At 41.1% G+C, this 17,610-nt stretch overlaps 1 protein-coding gene across 6 annotated transcripts in view; it reads left to right on the forward strand.

The window, feature by feature from the left end:
• abca5 (ATP-binding cassette, sub-family A (ABC1), member 5) overlaps positions 1-17,610 on the forward strand; it is a 103,747-nt gene that overhangs the window by 52,985 nt on the left and 33,152 nt on the right. For 5 of the 6 annotated variants that reach the window (XR_009646071.1, XM_060844939.1, XM_060844941.1 and 2 more), the window contains 6 exons: positions 250-389; positions 590-709; positions 3,858-4,068; positions 8,202-8,371; positions 8,940-9,067; positions 10,099-10,239. Coding sequence is in view for 5 of the 6 variants with exons in the window: in XM_060844939.1 (XP_060700922.1) it covers positions 250-389; positions 590-709; positions 3,858-4,068; positions 8,202-8,371; positions 8,940-9,067; positions 10,099-10,239 (910 nt within the window). In the remaining variant the exon portion in view is untranslated. The remainder of the gene's footprint in view (positions 1-249; positions 390-589; positions 710-3,857; positions 4,069-8,201; positions 8,372-8,939; positions 9,068-10,098; positions 10,240-17,610) is intronic. The other variant, XM_060844940.1, reaches the window with a different exon arrangement.

Genomic DNA, 17,610 nt, shown 5'->3' on the forward strand with positions numbered 1-17,610 from the left:
CATTTCATCAGTGGCACAGCTTCCAGGGTCTGGATTTGGAATTTTGCTTACTTCAGCATATGCAATTTACTTATATAGAAAATTTGCGTATAAATGTGCAATACAAAGTTTGAGAAATAGAGCAGTGTAATTTGCAGATTACATAATCAATCATGATGTTCTAAGAAATTCTGCCAATTTCATGCAGTGCCATCTTTATTCAATGTCTGGTTATAGTATCTATAATATTTGATTTTTGATTTTGAACAGAATGTCTGTGAATGAGTCTTGCTACCCTGATAAAGTGACATCATTGGTCAAATATCATATACCAAATGCTGAATTTTCACAATTGCATGAGCTGGATCTGGCATATACTTTACCTCTTCAGGATGTTAACAAATTTGCAGGTATTCATTTTCCTAATTCTGGTGTATTTAACAATTACTTTCATCAGTAATAGCACAAAGATTGTGTAACTGTTGTTGTTTTGGGGGAAATAAAAAGTATTATAGGTTGTAAATAGGTATATCTCCTTCTAAACATGCCTGCCGATGATAATGTTATGATTACAATAGAACAGTTCATTGCTTATATTCTCCGTCTTCAGGTCTATTTGAAGATTTGGACAGCCGTCCCAATCTTGGAATTGACAGCTATGGTGTTTCCATGACATCCTTGGATGAGGTTTTCTTAAAATTGGAGGAAGAATCAGAAATAGATCAAGCAGGCCAGTATACCTTGCAATAAATTAACAGGGTGCTGTACAACAATAGTTTTATCTGTCGATGTGCACTTTTGAATTCTCACATTGCAGCAAATTCTCAAAGGGGAGCATGAGCAGCCGGAGGTGGTGCCTCATGCAAGTCAGAATAGGAATAGCAGAATAGAACAGGTGAGTGCATGGCTGAAGAGCTGGTGCAGGGGACAGGGATTCAGATTTTTGGATCATTGGGATGTCTTCTGGGGCAGAAGTGGCTGTACCAGAGGACAGATTGTAGTTGAATGGAGGGAGGCCAATATTGTGGAGGAGACATTTGCTAAAGCTATTCGGAAGGCTTTAAACTAGTTTGGCAGGGGTGTGGGAACGTAAACAGTAGTAGACAAGAGAGAAGATCCAGATGCTATAAGAGAGCAAGTTAAATGGATAAGGCAGGCAAGAGCAAGTTAAATAGATAAAACAGAGAATGATGAAAGACTGATTGATTAATTAAAATGCATTTATTTCAGTGTAAGACACCTGACAGTTAAGGCAGATGGATAAGAACATGGGACTGAGGTATCATAGCCATATTTCTGTAAGAACTGAGGAATGGACAGGATTGACAGCTCAATGTTTGGGTATAGGTGCTATAGAACGGTTAGAAGGAGAAGCAAGAAGTGGAGTTTTTGATTATGGAAAACATCATAGATCCTGGGGGATCATCCAGTGAAATTATTGTGGGTATAACTGACAATAATTAGGGAATGATGATTTTGATGGGATTGTATTGTATGCTCCCCCCCCCCCCCCCCCCCCCCTCCCCTGCCCTAGGTAGTCAGAAGACAGTTGAGGAGCAGATATGTAGGGAGATCACAGATAGCCATAAAAATAATAGTATTCAAACAGTAGGGGATTTAAACTTTCTAGACTGGGACTGTGTAGTGTTAAGAGCTTGGATGGGGAGGGGTTTGTTAAATCTATTAAGAAAACTTTGTCAATCAATATGTAGATGGCTGTACTAGAAAAAGGACAAAATTTGACCTCCTCTTGGGAAGTAAGGCAGGGCAAGTGACTGAGATGTTAGTTTGCGACCAGCGACCATAATTCTATTAGTTTTAAAATAGTTATGGAAAAGGATAGGTCCCATCCTCAAATTAATTTTCTAGATTGGGACAAGACCAATTTTTATGGTATTAGACGGGAACTTTCAAACGTTGACTGGGGAAGGCTGTTTGAAGGTAAAGGGTCATCTGGCAAGTGGCAGGTTTTTAAAAGCAAGATCATAAGAATTCAACAACAGCATGTTCCTGCGATTGTAAAGGGCGAGGATGGCATAGCTAGAGATATTGAGGCTGTGGTCAAGAAAAAGAGCAGAATCCCTACGTAGAAACAAGCCAAAACTAATATTTTACATCAGTATTTACTGTGGAGAAAGACATGAAAGCTAGGGCACTCGGAAATAAATAATGATGTCTTGAAAAGAGTTCACATTGCAAAAAAGGAGGTGCTGGAGATCTTAAAATACATAAAGTTAGATAAGTCTCTGGGACCTGGTCAAACGTATCCCAGGACATTGTAGGAAGTTTGGGAAGAAATTGTGGGGACCCTATCAGATATGTTTGTATCATCAATAGCCACAAATGTGGCTGAAGACTGGAGGATGGCTAATGTTGTGTCACTATTTAAGAAAGGCTGCAAGGAAAATCCAAAGAATTACAGACTGGTGAACCTGACCTCGATGGTGGCTAAGTTTTTGGACGGGCTTTATGTGCATTTAGAAAGGCAAGGATTAAATAGGGACAATCAGCATAGCTTTGTGCATGGGAAATTGTGTTATAGAAACTTAATTGAGTTTTTTTGAAGAGATAACCAACAAGATAGATAAAAACAAAGCGGTACATGGACTTCACCGAGGCCTTTGACAAGATTTTGGTTGGTAGACTAGTTAGTAAGGTTGGATCACATGGGATCCAGGGAAAGTTGGTTATAAAATTTGCTTATTGGGAGGAAACCAAAGGGGAGTGTTAGAGGATTGTTGTTCAGACTGGAGGCTTGTGACCAGCGGTGTACTGCAAGGTTCAGTGCTGGGTCCACTGTTATTTGTCATTGGTGTAAATGATTTGAATGAGAATTTAAGGGGCATGGTTAGCAAGTTTGCATATGACACCAAAATTGGTGGTATAGTGGACAGCGAACTCTTAAGGCTATCTAAGCGCACTGCCGGATCTTGATCAATTGGGCTAGTGGGCTGAGGAATGGCAGATGGAGTTTTATTTAGATAAGTGCAAGGTTTGGCATTTTGGTAAGACAAACCAGGCAGGATTTGCACAGTTAATAGTAGGGCTCTGGGAAGTGTTGTCAAACTGAGAGATGTAGGGATACGGGTACATAGTTTCTTGAAAGTGGTGTCACAGATAGACAGGGTGATGAAATGGATGTTGGCATGCTTGCCTTCATTGATCAGAACATTGAGTACAGGAATTGCGGCATCATGTTACAGTTGTACAAGATATTAGTAAGGCCGCTTTTGGAATACTGTGTACATTTCTGGTCGCCCTGCTGAAGGAAGGATGTTATTACGCTGGAAAGGGTGCAAAAACGATTTACAAGGATGTTGCTGTGACTGGAAGGTTTGAGCTATAAGGAGAGGCTGGATAGGCTGGCCCATTTTCCCTGGAGAATAGCAGGCTGAGGGGTGACCTTATAGAGGTATATAAAATCATGAGGGACATAGATAACTTGAATAGCCAAGGTCATTTTCCCAGGGAGGGCATTCCAAAACTAGAAAGCATAGGTCTAAGGTGAGAGGGGGAAGATTTAAAAGAGATCTAAGAGGCAAATTTTTCACATAGAGGGTGCTGCTTTTATGGAACAAGTGCCAGAGAAATGGTAAAGATGAGTACAATTACAAGATTTAAAAGACATTTGGACAAATACACAGATAAGAAAGATTTATAGGAATGTGAGCCAAACAGCGGCAAATGGGACTAGTTCCGTTTAGGAACCGTGGTCGGCATGGACGAGTTGGACCAAAGGGTCTGTTTCCATGCTGCATGACTCTATGATTCCATTTACTTCACTTCAGCTAAAACTAAGCAACCAGTAAATGCAAGAGTACCTTTTTTTTTATCAATGTCTTGATCCTAATTATTTGAATTTCTCTGTTTTCTTTCAGATTATAGCGTTTTTACCAAGGATCCAGCACCGGATGTAATAGCAAATGAAGAAGACATTTGCATTGACTGCATTGATCACCAGCTACTGACTTTCCCAGAAACTAACTCGGCAATGTTGACTGGCATTGCTCTGTGGCAACACCAATTTCGCACCATAGCATGGTTGCGTTTGATGAATTTCAGTCGAGAACGCAGTGCACTCCTTTATATGTAGGTATAATAGGAAAATTGGAGCACAGAAAAGATATTGGTGTTTTTGTTTCTCATCAATACCTAGTGTATCCTTTTAGCATGCTACCATCATTTCAAATAGAGTATTTATATTTTCATCTGTTCATACGTACTTTTGTGGTCCATGTATGTTATTGAATTCTGCCATTGAAAATCTTTCAAAGAAGAGCAGCTAAAATGATGACTAATTTCCAAACTGACATGCATTGAAAAATTTTAAGGAAGGCGTGCTTGTGGGTTTAGACACAAGGAAACATGATCTGAGTTTTTAAATTCTGAAGGCCAATTTGATCAAATGTGCAAAGTTCTCCATATTAAGATGGGAACAAATAAATGAGCTGTATTGCAAGTAATCAAAGGAGTTCATTCTGCTAAACATAATTTAGTGAATAATTAGACGTTAAATGATAATACATTGAGCTTTAACATTTTAATAAAAACATAAACATTAGAAACAGGATTGGGAATTCAGCCCCTCAAACATGCTCGACCATTCAGTACCACTATAGCTGCTCTAATCTTGGTCTCAACTTCACTTTGCTGTCTGCTCCCTTTAATCCCTCAATCTATTACTAGTTTAAAAATCTATCACCCATTTTAGAATCATTTAGCCTAGTGATGAACATAAAACATACAAGAAATGAATGGGCAGCTTTCTAATTTACTAGCAAGTAAAGGTAAAATCACTACAATCCTATCAGACCATGAGACTGTGAATACAGTCGAGATGATTGGTGATGGTTTAACCCGAGCCTCAAGCAAGGAGAGAGGACAGTCCTTCATGGTAACTTCAATCGGTGTGGGGATTGAACCCATGCTGATGGCATCACTCTGCATCATAAACATGCTGTCCAGCCAACTGAGTTAATGCAGAGACTTAGTACTTAGCTCTAAATAAACAAGAAAATGATATAGTGTCAGTAGGTTTTTACATGGACCAAAATCAGGGAATGTTTTAGAAGATTTAACAATTTTTGTAACATTCCTCACTCCTCTTGTTCCTTCAGTTCGTTTCTTTAGACTTCCATCAAATTATTGAAATGTTGGGGCACAGAAAGAGGCTATACTGTCCAATATTTATCTGACCAGTCTGCCATGTAGGATCTTATCAAACGCCTTACTAAATTCTGTGTAGACAACACTGCATGACTTCATCAATCGCCTTTGTTAGTTATAGAGTCATAGAGCTGTACAGCATTGAAACAAATCCTTTAGTCTAACTCGTCCATATCGACCAAGTTTCCTAAATTGGACTAGTCCCATTTTCCTGCATTTAACTCCTATCCCTTTAACCCCTTCCTATTCATGTATATGTCCAAACGTCTTTTCAATCGTGTAATTGTATTTGCCTCTGCCACTTCCTCCGGCAGTTCATTCCCTACATGCACCACTCTCTATGTGAAAATGTTGCCCCTCAAGTCCCTTTTAAATCTTTCCTCTATGACTTTAAACTTATGTCCTCTAGTTTTTGGACTCCCCTATCCTTGGAAAAAGACATTAGCTATTCACCTTATCTATGTCCCTCATGATTTTATAAACCTCAATAAAGTCACCCCTCAGTCTCCTAAGCTCCAGGGAAAAATGTCTCAGTCTATCCAGCGTCTTCTTATAACTTAAACCCTCCAATCTCAGCAACATCCCTGTAAAATTTTTCTGTACCCTGTTTAGTTTAACAACAGCCTTCCAATAGCAAGATGACCAGAATTGTATGCTGTGTTCTAAAAGAGGTCTCACCAATGTCTTGTACGGCCACAACACGACATCCTAACTCTTATATTCAATGCTCTGACCAATGAAGGCAAGCATGCTTCCTTTTCCATAATGATGACAAATCTCACTGTATTAGCGTCAATATCTCCAAAATGGTTACCCACCCATCTTCAGCTACTTGCCCAGCTTCGTTTCCAAAGACAAAATCTAGATTTCCCTCCACCTCCCTGTTATTAGAAGACCATAAGACCGTCAGACATAGGAGTGGAAGTAAGGCCATTCGATCCATCGAGTCCACTCCGCCAATCATGGCTGATGGGTATTTCAAATCCACTTACCCGCACTGTCCCTGTAGCCCTTAATTCCTTGCGAGATCAAGAATTTATCAATCTCTGCTTTGAAAACATTGCGCTCCGTGGCAATGAATTCCACAGGCCCACCACTCTTTGGCTGAAGAAATGTTTCCTCATTTCAATTCTAAATTGACCCCCTCTAATTCTAAGGCTGTGCCCATGGATCCTAGTCGACTCGACTAATGGAAACAAATTCCAGCGTCCACCCTTTCTAAGCCATGCGTTTTCTTGTAAGTTTCTATTAGATCTCCCCTCAACCTTCTAAACTCTAATGATTACAATCCCAGGATCCTCAGCCGTTCATCGTATGTTAGGCCTACCATTCCAGGGATCATCCGTGTGAATCTCCGCTGGACACATGCCAGTGCCAGTATGTCCTTCCTGAGGTGTGGGGCCCAAAATTGGTCACAGCATTTTAAATGGCTTTATGCTTGTTATGTGCTGACTAAAGGAAAGTTTTCTTGTATACAGTTCAATATGTTTGTGCTTACTATGCCTTTCGTGCTGTTCATGTCGCAGTTGATATTCGAGTAATTGTAGCCCCATAACTGTTATTGTCATCATGTTTTTTGCACTCAGAAATTTGTCTACATATTTGCTATTCTATGTTGCTTCCATGATTTGAGGTCTTCAGAACAGCCCTCGCAGTGTATCTGCCCCATCTTTCTTCTGAGCTCAACTCATATTGCCTGATTTGGTGATTTAATTTGGTATATTATCTGTCCTCAAAGCTGTAGTTGATTCTGTAAGCTTTACCCCCACTTTATCTGTTTCTGCACATTATTTTGTGTTCAGTGCACAAAACTTAAATTGCAAATTTAGATTCTAGTATGGTTATTAATCATACAGTTAGTGAGACAGAGATTGTTTCCCAAAAATTGCTATAAGTTGTGATATTTTCAAATGCATCACTCCTATTTAATATAATCTCTTTGAATCATGCTTTTACATATCCCTGTTCTATCCTTTGGTAGAGTTATTTCCACATACCACCAAATATGTTTTACCTCCTTCTACCTCAATTGATCCTTTCACATTCACTGAAACTACTAATATCAGCAGCTATGGTCCTGTAAACAAAATTCATTTCTCACTGTTAGCTTTCTAAGAGCTCACTTATTCTTTCCCCTTTTGACTTGGAGTTGACATGAAGTGAAAACTGTGGGTGGCATCTTCTGCTCTCACTGGTGGTGAGCTTAGGTGTAAAAAGGTCATGTGCCCAAAGCCAAGACCTGAACGTGTCTGCCCTCCCATTACCACCAGCATTTACCTGCTGGGTGGCAAGACCCAATGTCGGACGTTCCCACCCAGGTTCAGGGCCTTAAATGGCCAATTAATGATCACAATGGCATCATTGTCTCTTTGCTGGCATTGACCAGTTTGGGTGGGCTTGATGAAGGGCTTATGCCCGAAACATCGATTCTCCTGCTTCTCAGATGCTGCCTGACCAGCTGTGCTTTTCCAGCACCACACTCTTCAACTCTGAAAACCTTGCGGCCAGCTTGTCTCTTCCTGGGCAGGTGGAGGGTGTATAGTTGTCACTCAATCAAAAGTGCTCAATGCCTGACCGAAAGATTGAATATTGTGAGAAGAAGGTTGGGCTGAGTGTCATTGCTGCCAACCCAATCCCCAAGCGCTCTTCATGATCCTTAACCTACAGTACTCCTCATATCCATATTACTTAAGTCTGGGTTGCTCCCACATCCTGGAACTTTGAACCTGGTACTTCCACGAGGATGCTGCTGAACAGAAGAACTACTGACTTCTGATTAGCCAGTGGCCATTGGTAGGGCAGAATTCTGCACCCAGTGTGCTTGTGGTTCATTGGGACTTCCCAAAAAGAGGCAGAGTGGTTCATTTTTTCGATTATCTAGCCAATTTACAAGACCTTCAATACTGCTGCATAATTCTGTCTTATGTACATAACTTTATTATCAGAAGTATTCTAAGGTTTAATTTAATAACACATAATGTTATTTCTCAAGCTTACTGTTGAGTGAAATTTTCTCTTAAAATAAGTTTTGAATAACATTTTTCAATACTTAACAGCATTTACATAATCGGCCTTTTGATATCCATTGTGGTTATGATGGCTTTATTAAATGGTACTCTTAGTCGAAAGGATGTTTCAGTGGAACTATCCCCTGAGTTAATTCTACTCCATCAAGGACAAAACCCCCAAAAATATACCACTAGTCTTCTTCTGAAAAATTCTACAGGTAAGACCTAAGTGGAATAACATTCATTGTGGAAAGCTTCTGAGAACCAAATAATTAATTGAATTGATTCTCAAACAGAGAAGTCTGAACTATTCATTGTAACATACCATTATATGCCACTGTTTATAGATCTTTTGCTCATTGATTAGCCTGCATGTTTTATTAAATAACCTTTACTTCAGCAGAGCATCAATCCAATTTGTTCCTTTTCTGTAGAAGTATAACTTTCCTCTATGAGAAACACAATTCTAGCACCTCATGCATTGAAATTACGTACATTAATAGTTGTTGCACCAGTGCAAGCAAAGGTCTGTAAGAAAAAAAACTGATGTTTCAGGATGACCATCCTAAACTCGAGAAAAATATTCTGACAAAAATGGTCCTGATATTATATTTTAACAATGAGTCCCAAAGTAGCATATGATCAATAGGCAGCACTGAGAAACAAGCATTTGAAAATTTAAGATTTCAAAATGAAGTGTGACTTACAAGTGTGTATATGTATCTGAACATAATTTATGATAAATGATCATTTGTATGCTTTGTTTTATTTTTAATTTCATATTAGGCAGTAATATTGATAAACTTGTCCACGCTTTTGAAGCACAGAGCGTGAAAGTGGAGATGTTCAATGATAGTGAATTCACGGATGTTGCTCCACACAATGCAGCACTAAATGTGTCACTTTCAGAAGAGGTAATAGATTTGAACAGAACCTGTGAGAAGAGTTCAGTTGTATCATGATTTACATGTATTTGAAAGAAAACTTGTTCAAAGATATCTTTGTTCATTTTGTTTTATGTGCTGTCCCATTTTTATTACTGTTGTTGTTCAGCCAGAAAAGGCCTTTAATTACCCCATGATTAATTGTCCACAAAGTTTGTTTGAAATGAAGCAAACCTGATAAAATAAGAAGAAAAAATTTACTTTTAATTTCAAAAGTAAAAGTCGCTCAATTCCATGACCTACCACATAGCAATATTATTAATGAAGTTTGCCTGATTGAGGCAAGTTAGCTGAAGATGTTGCATAAAAGATTTAAAAAATGTTAAGAACAGGCATTTGCTCCGAACCATAATTTTTTTTTTGGAACTAAATTTTAAACTGAACCAAACTTAATATATTCAGAAAATAATAAAGTTAAGTTGAATTAGCAAGTATGTAATAATTACAAATAAGATTCCCTGGATATGAATATCTAAGAGAAATTCAATAATTGTTCTGTCCTTGAATGCAGTAAATATGTTAGCACATATGCTCTTTTGAATGACATAACCGCCAAAGCTACCAGAATATACATATCTCACCTTGTTTTTGTTTCCATAATATATTAAAGATGAATCTTCAGTATATTTAAGTACTTATCATCTTAAGATGAATCCCATAAATTTATTTTATGACTGGAATGCTCCTCCATGATACCATATTTCATTACAAATTCAGTTACTGTACAGTGGAGTAAATTGATATTGTATAAACCACCAAGGCTCACAAGAAATTACTTCCATCTTCCAAGCAAACTGATACACAAGTTGTTTCATTCTTACGAATGGGAAAGAAGGGAGTTCAGTTATGACAATTCATTCCTTTGTAACATGCCATAATGCATTACAAATGTTTTTCTTGAAGAACTTATCCTGCTATATTAATGTAAAGTTAAGAATTTACATTTCTTGGATCATATTTTCATTACCATCTCTCCCTCTGTTTCCTGTGTTCTTATTCAGAAACAGTACATGTTCACAGCAGTGTTCAACAGCACAGTGATTCACTCACTGCCGGTGTTAATCAACATGATCAGTAATGCCCTCCTCATTAGCGTAAATGGTTCCGGTGGAATTCACACGTGGAGCAAACCATTCCACTTAGTAAGTTAAGTGCTGTACAGATCTAAAGTGATGCTGATTGTAGAAGTATTGATTTTTACCTTCCATCTGTTTTTACAATTTCCAAAGAGACCAATAGTTAAAGAGAAATGAATTTCTCAGAGACTGAAAGTATCACAAGATTTAATATTTTAAGACTTTTACTGTAACAGAACTAAAATTAACATAGACCAAACATTGCTTTATAGGCAACCATTGTACCAAACCACACAAAAGGTACTTTTTCATTAACTAAGTAACAAAAATTCGATATCGCGCAACCTATTTTTATATTAAATCAACTCTCAGCAGATTTGTAACATCGTACAATCAACTCCAAATTCCTCTCGTCGTATCTAGCAGTCTTCCTTCTCCATGTCTCACAGCACAAGTCTTCTAGTGTGCTTTTGAAAAAAATGATATAGAGGTGCCAGTGTTGGGCTGGGTGGACAAGGTCCGAAGTCACACAATGCAAGGTTTTAATCCAACAGGTTTATTTGAAATCACAAGTTTTTGGAGTACTGCTCCTTCATCAGGTGAACTATAACCTGAGTGTCCTGTGACTTCTGACCTTTTGAAAGGCTCATAGCAGGGAAGCAGCTGAGTGTTTTTTTTAAATTTAACTTTATTTTTCCTTTTCTAAACCTACAATAGTGAGTACAGTGGGTTCCTTTTTGATTATATGTTATGTTGACTGTCTCGATTAACCTATAAAAATATAAAACGTACATCCTAAATTAGCCTGGAGCAGTGTTTTTAGAGCAGTAAGATTGTGCTGAGACTGGATCTGTAGATTGCTAAGGGGCAAAGAGGGCCTTTAGTAGAGAGATGTGCTCTTCCATTGGATGTGGGAGAGTAGGAATAATTTTAATGTCACTGATTATTATGTCTGCAGGAGGTATTTGGTTGCGAATCCTTTTGGATTGCATAGATTGGTTGGAGCAGCAGTTAGAGGCAATGAGGAACTTACAGGAGCTAAGGGGGGTGATGGATGGCAGTTGCAAGAAGGGAAGTAAACCGAAGATACAGTCAGGTAGATGGGTTACATCAAGAAAAGGTAGAAGAGGGAGGCAGGTCATGCAGGGGTCTCCTGTGGCTATCCCCATCTCAAGTGGGTATGCTGTTTTGGAAAATGTAGGGGGTGATGGACTCTCAGGGGAATGTAGCACTGACAGCCAGATTTCTGATACCGAGACAGGCTCTAATGTAATGAGGGGCAGATCAGGTTCCAAGTGATTGATTGTGATAGGGGACACTCTAGTTGGAGGCACAGACAGACATTTCTGCAGCTGACAGAATGGTGTGTTGTCTCCCTGCTGCCAGGATCAAGGACATCTTGGAGAGACGGTAGAAGTTTCTCAAAGAGGAGAGGGACCAATAGGTGGTTATTGTACACTTTGGAACTGACAACATAAGAAGAGAAAAGGATGAGATTTTGAGGAGAGAACCATAGGAAATTAGGTAGGAATTTAACTAAGAGGTCCATGTGGGTAGTAATATCTGGATTACTCCTGACGCCACGAGCTAGTGAGGGTAGGAACAGGAGGATAGAGCAGATGAATGTGTGGCTGAGGAGCTGGTGCAGGGGAGAAAGGTTCACGTTTTTGGATCATTGGAATCTCTTCTATGGTAGAAGGAACCTTTTGTAAGAAGGACGGATTGTACCTGAGTTAAAAGGGAACTAATATACTGGCTGGGAGATTTGTTAGAGCTACTTGAGAGGATTTAAACTAGTTTGTGGGGGAGGGGGTGGTTTGTGGGTGGAACCCAGATAGTGAAGAAAGAGATCAGTCTTAGACTGGTACAGTTGGGAAAAGGAGCAAATCAAACTGTCAGGACAGGCAGGCATGATCAAAGTGGAGAACGAGGTAAGACGGCTAAATTAAAGTGCATTTATTTCAATGCAAGAGGCCGAGCAGGTAAGACAGATGAACTTGGCATGGTTAGGAACATGGGACAAGGATTTCATAGCAATTATAGAGTTGTCGCTCTGGGATGGCCGGGACTAGCAGCTTAATGTTCCAGGATATGGATGCTATGGGAGGGATAGAAAGGGGGACAAGAAAAAAGAGGCAGTATATTTTTCATTAGGGATAACATTATGGCTGTGCTTAGGGAAGATATTCCTGGGAGTACGTCCAGGGTCGTTATCTGGGTAGAACTGAGAAATAAGAAAAGGATGACCACCTTATTGGGATTGTACTATAGAGCCCTCAGTAGTCTGTGGGAAATGGAGAAAAGAATTTGTAAGGAGATCTCCATGTGTACAAGAACATTTTTCTGATTCAGTATGTGGATGTACCTACAAAAGAAAGTTCAAAACTTGACCTACTCTTGGAAAATAAGGCAGTCCAGGTGACTGAGGTGTCAGTGGGGGAGCACTTTCGGGCCAGTGACCATAATTCTATTAGTTTTAAAATAGTGATGGAAAAGGATAGACCAGATCTAAAAGTTAAAGTTCTAAATTGGAGGAAGGCAATTTTGACGGTATTAGACAAGAACTTTCAAAAGTTGATTGGGAGCGGATGTTTGCAGGTAAAGGGACATCTTAAAAATGCGAAACCTTCAGAAATGAGATAACTAGAATCTAGAGACAGTATATTCTTGTTAGGGTGAAGGGCAAGACTGGGAATGTTGGATTACTAGAGGAATTGAGAATTTGGTCAAGAGAAAGAAGGAGGCATATGTCAAGTATAGACAGTTGAGATCGAGTGAATCCTTAAAGTCAAAGGCAGTAGGAATTTACTTAAGAGGGAAATCAGGAAGACAAAAAGGGGACATGAGATACCTTTGGCAAATAGAGTTAAGGTAAATCCAAAGAGATTCTGCAAATACATTAAAGACAAAACAGTAACAAAGGAGAGAATGGGGCCTTTTAAAGATCAGCAAGGCCGTTTGTGTGGGGCAGATACTAAATGAGTATTTTGCATCAGTGTTTACTGTGGAGACGGAATGGAAGCTAGAGAAAATGGGGAAAAAGAATAGCGACATCTTGAAGAATGTCCATATTACAGAGGAGGTGGTGCTGGATTCTTAAAATGCATACAGGTGGATAAATCTCTGGGACCTAATCAGGTGTACCCGAGAGCTCTGTGGGAAGCTAGGAAAGTGATTGCTGGGCCCCTTGCTGAGATATTTAGATCATTGATAGTGCCGGAAGACTGGATTTTGGCTAACATAGTGCCACTATTTAAGAAAGGTGGTAAGGAAAAGCCAGGGAAATATAGATTGGTGAGCCTGATATCGGTGGTGGGCAAATTGTTGGAGGGAATCCTGAGGGACAGGATTTACATGTATTTGGGAAGGCAAGGACTGATTAGGGATAGTCAACATGTCTTTGTGCTTGGGAAATTGTGTCTCACTAACTTAATTGAGTTTTTGAAGAAGTGACGAAGAAGATAGATGAGGGCAGAGCAGTAGATGTGATCTGTATGGACAACAGTAAAGCATTTGACAAGGTTCCTCATGGTGGAGTAGTTCGCAAGGTTAGAAAACATGGAATACCTGGAGGACTAGCCAGTTTGGATACAGAACTGACTTGAAGGTAAAAGACCGATGGTGGTGGTGAAGGGTTGATTTTTAGAATGCGGATTGTGACCAGCAGTATCCCACAAGGATCGGTGCTGAGTCCACTACTTTTCATCATTTATATAAATGATTTGGATGTGAACACAGGAGGTACAGTTACTAAGTTTGCAAATGACACCAAAATTGGAGCTGCAGTGGACAGTGAAGAAGATTACCTCGGAGTACAACGGAATCTTGATCAGATGAGCAATGGACCAAGGAATGGCAGATGGAGATTAATTTAGATAAAGGTGAGGTGCTGAATTTTGAAAAGGCAAATCAGAGCAGGACTTAGCCACTTAATGGAAAGTTGCTGGGGAGAGTTGCTGAACAGAAAGACCTTTAGGAGTGCAGGTTCGTAGTTCCTCCTGCAGTGGAATGTTCCTCCTACAAGATGTTTGAGGTACAGGTGACCACCGATGCTCCTGCTGACTTCATCTGCAAGAAGTGCAGCCAGCTCCAGCTCCTCACAGACCGCGTTAGGGAACTGGAGCTGGAGTTGGATGAACTGAGAATTATTCGAGAGGCTGAGAGGGTGATAGATAGAAGCTACAGGGACATAGTTACACCACAGAACAGAGGTAGCTGGGTAACAGTTAGAGATGGGAAGGGGAGGAAGCAGGCAGTGCAGGGAACCCCTGTGGTCGTTCCCTCAACAATAAGTATACCGCTTTGGATACTGTTGGGGGGGACGGCCTAGCAGGGGTAAGCCGCAGTGACCGGGTCTCTGGCACGAGTTCCGCCTCTGTGGCACAGAAGGGAAAGGGGGAGAGAAGGAGAGCACTAGTTATAGGAGACCCTATAGTTAAAGTGACAGACAGGCGGTTCTGTGGACATGGGCGAGACTCTCAGTTGGTTTGTTGCTTCCTGGGTGCCAGGGTCCGAGACATCTCGGACCGTGTCTTCAGAATCCTTAAGGGGGAGGGTGTGCAGCCAGAAGTCATGGTGCACATGGGGATGGGGAGGTCATTCAGGAGCTCAGGGAGTTAGGCTGGAAGCTAAAAGCTAGGACAGACAGAGTCGTCATCTCTGGGTTGTTGCTGGTGCCACGTGACAGTGAGGCAAGGAATAAGGAGAGAGTGCAGTTGAACACGTGGCTGCAAGGATGGTGTAGAAGGGAGGGCTTCAGGTATTTGGACAATTGGACTGCATTCTGGGGAAGGTGGGACCTGTACAAGCAGGACGGGTTGCACCTGAACCAGAAGGGCACCAATATCCTGGGAAGTAGGTTTGCTAGCACTCTTCGGGGGGGATTTAAACTAATTTGGCAGGGGGATGGGATCCGGACTTGTAGTCCAGCAAGTAGGTTAGCTGTTTTTCAGGATGTCCAATAATGTAGGGAGGCTGTGGAGAAGGTAGCACTGACAGGGAATACTTGCGGACACAGAGAGGGGTTCAAGTGTGTATACTTCAACGCAAGGAGTATCAGAAATAAGATGGATGAACTTAAGGTGTAGATCGGTACTTGGGACTACAATGTTGTGGCTATCACGGAAACGTGGTTAGAAGAGGGACAGGAATGGTTGTTGGAGGTTCCTAGTTACAGATGTTTCACTAAGATTAGGGAGGGTGGTTAAAAAAAGGAGGGGGTGTGGCGTTGCTAATTGGAAATGGCATAATGGCTGCAGAAAGGTAGTTTGAGGGGGATCTGCCTTTGGAGGTAGTATGGGCTGAAGTCAGAAATAGGAAAGGAGCAGTCACCTTGTTGGGTGTTTACTATAGGCCCCCCAATAGCAGCAGAGATGTGGAGAAACAGATTGGGAAATCAGATTTTGGAAAGATGCAGAAGCCACAGGGTAGTAGTCATGGGCGATTTCAACTTCCCAAATATTGATTGGAAGCTCTTTAGATCAAGTAGATTGGATGGGGCGGTGTTTGTGCAGCGTGTCCAGGAAGTTTTTCTAACTCAGTATGTAGATTGTCCGACCAGAGGGGACAATATGGTATTGGATATGGTACTTGGTAACGAACCGGGACAAGTGATGAGCTGGTTAGTGGGTAAGGAATTTGGTGATGGTGACCACAATTCTGTGACTTTCACCTTGGTTATGGAGAGAGATAGTTGCGTGCAACAGGGTAGGTTTTACAATTGGGAGAAGGGTAAATACGATGCTGCAAGACAGGGTCTGAGGAGCATGAGTTGGGAGCATAGGCTGTCAGGGAAGGATGTCGTTGAAATGCGGAACTTTTTCAAGGAACAGGTACGACGTGTCTTTGATATGTATGTACCTGTCAGGCAGGAAAGAGATGGTCATGTGAGGGAACCTTGGTTGATGAGGGAGGTTGAATGTCTAGTAAAGAGGAAGAAGGAGGCTTACATAAGGTTGAGGAAACAAGGTTCAGACAGAGCGTTAGAGGGATACAGGATAGCTAGGAGGGAGCTGAAGAAAGGGATTAGGAGAGCTAAGAGAGGGCATGAAAAATCTTTGGCGGGTAGGATCAAGGATAACCCCAAGCCTTTTATGCGTATGTAAGAAACGTGAGAATGACGAGAACGATGGTAGGTCCGATCAAGGACAGTAGTGGGAGACTATGTATTGAGTTGGAAGAGATAGGAGAGGTCTTGAATGAGTACTTTTCTTCAGTATTTACAAATGAGAGGGACCGTATTGTTGAAAAGGAGAGTATGAAATGGACTGGTAAGCTAGAGGAGATACTTGTTAGGAAGGAAGATGTGTTAGGCATTTTGAAAAACTTGAGGGTAGACAAGTCCCTCGGGCCTGATGGGATATATCCTAGGATTATGTGGGAAGCAAGAGAGGAAATTGCAGAGCCGTTGGCAATGATCTTTTCGTCTTCACTGTCAACAGGGGTGGTACCAGGGGACTGGAGAGTGGTGAATGTTGTGCCCCATTCAAAAAGTGAATAGGGATAACCCCAGGAATTACAGGCCAGTTAGTCTTACTTCGGTGGTGGGCAAAGCAATGGAAAGGGTACTGAGGGATAGGATTTGAGTATCTGGAAAAACACTGCTTGATTAGGGACAGCCAGCATGGATTCGTGAGGGGTAGGTCTTGCCTTACAAGTCTTATTGAATTCTTTGAGGAGGTGACCAAGCATGTGGATGAGGGTAGAGCAGTGGATGTAGTGTACATGGATTTTAGTAAGGCATTTGATGAGGTTTCCCATGGTAGGCTTATGCGGGAAGTCAGGAGGCATGGGATAGTGGGAAGTTTGGCCAGTTGGATAGAGAACTGGCTAACCGGTCGAAGTCGGAGAGTGGTGGTAGATGGTAAATATTTAACCTGGAGCCCAGTTACAAATGGAGTTCTGGGTCCTCTGCTGTTTGTAATTTTTATTAATGACTTGGAAGAGGGAGTCGAAGGGTGAGTCAGTAAATTTGCAGACGATACGAAGATTGGTGGAGTTGTGGATAGTGAGGAGGGCTGTTGTCGGCTGCAAAGGGACTTAGATATGATGCAGAGCTGGGCTGAGGAGTGGCAGATGGAGGTCAACCCTGTCAAGTGTGAGGTTGTCCATTTCGGAAGGACAAATAAGAATGTGGAATACAGGATTAACGGTAGGATTCTTAGTAAGGTGGAGGAGCAGAGGGGTCTTGGGGTCTATGTTCCTAGCTCTTTGAAAGTTGCCACTCAGGTGGATAGAGCTTGTAAGAAGGCCTATGGTGTATTAGCGTTCATTAGCAGAGGGATTGAATTCAAGAGTCGTGAGGTGATGTTGCAGCTGTACAGGACCTTGGTGAGGCCACATTTGGAGTACTGTGTGTAGTTCTGGTCGCCTCACTTTAGGAAAGATGTGGAAGCTTTGGAGAGGGTGCAGAGGAGGTTTACCAGGTTGTTGCCTGGA

This window comes from Hemiscyllium ocellatum, chromosome 25 (genome assembly GCF_020745735.1).
Source record: "Hemiscyllium ocellatum isolate sHemOce1 chromosome 25, sHemOce1.pat.X.cur, whole genome shotgun sequence".
NCBI lineage: Eukaryota > Metazoa > Chordata > Chondrichthyes > Orectolobiformes > Hemiscylliidae > Hemiscyllium > Hemiscyllium ocellatum.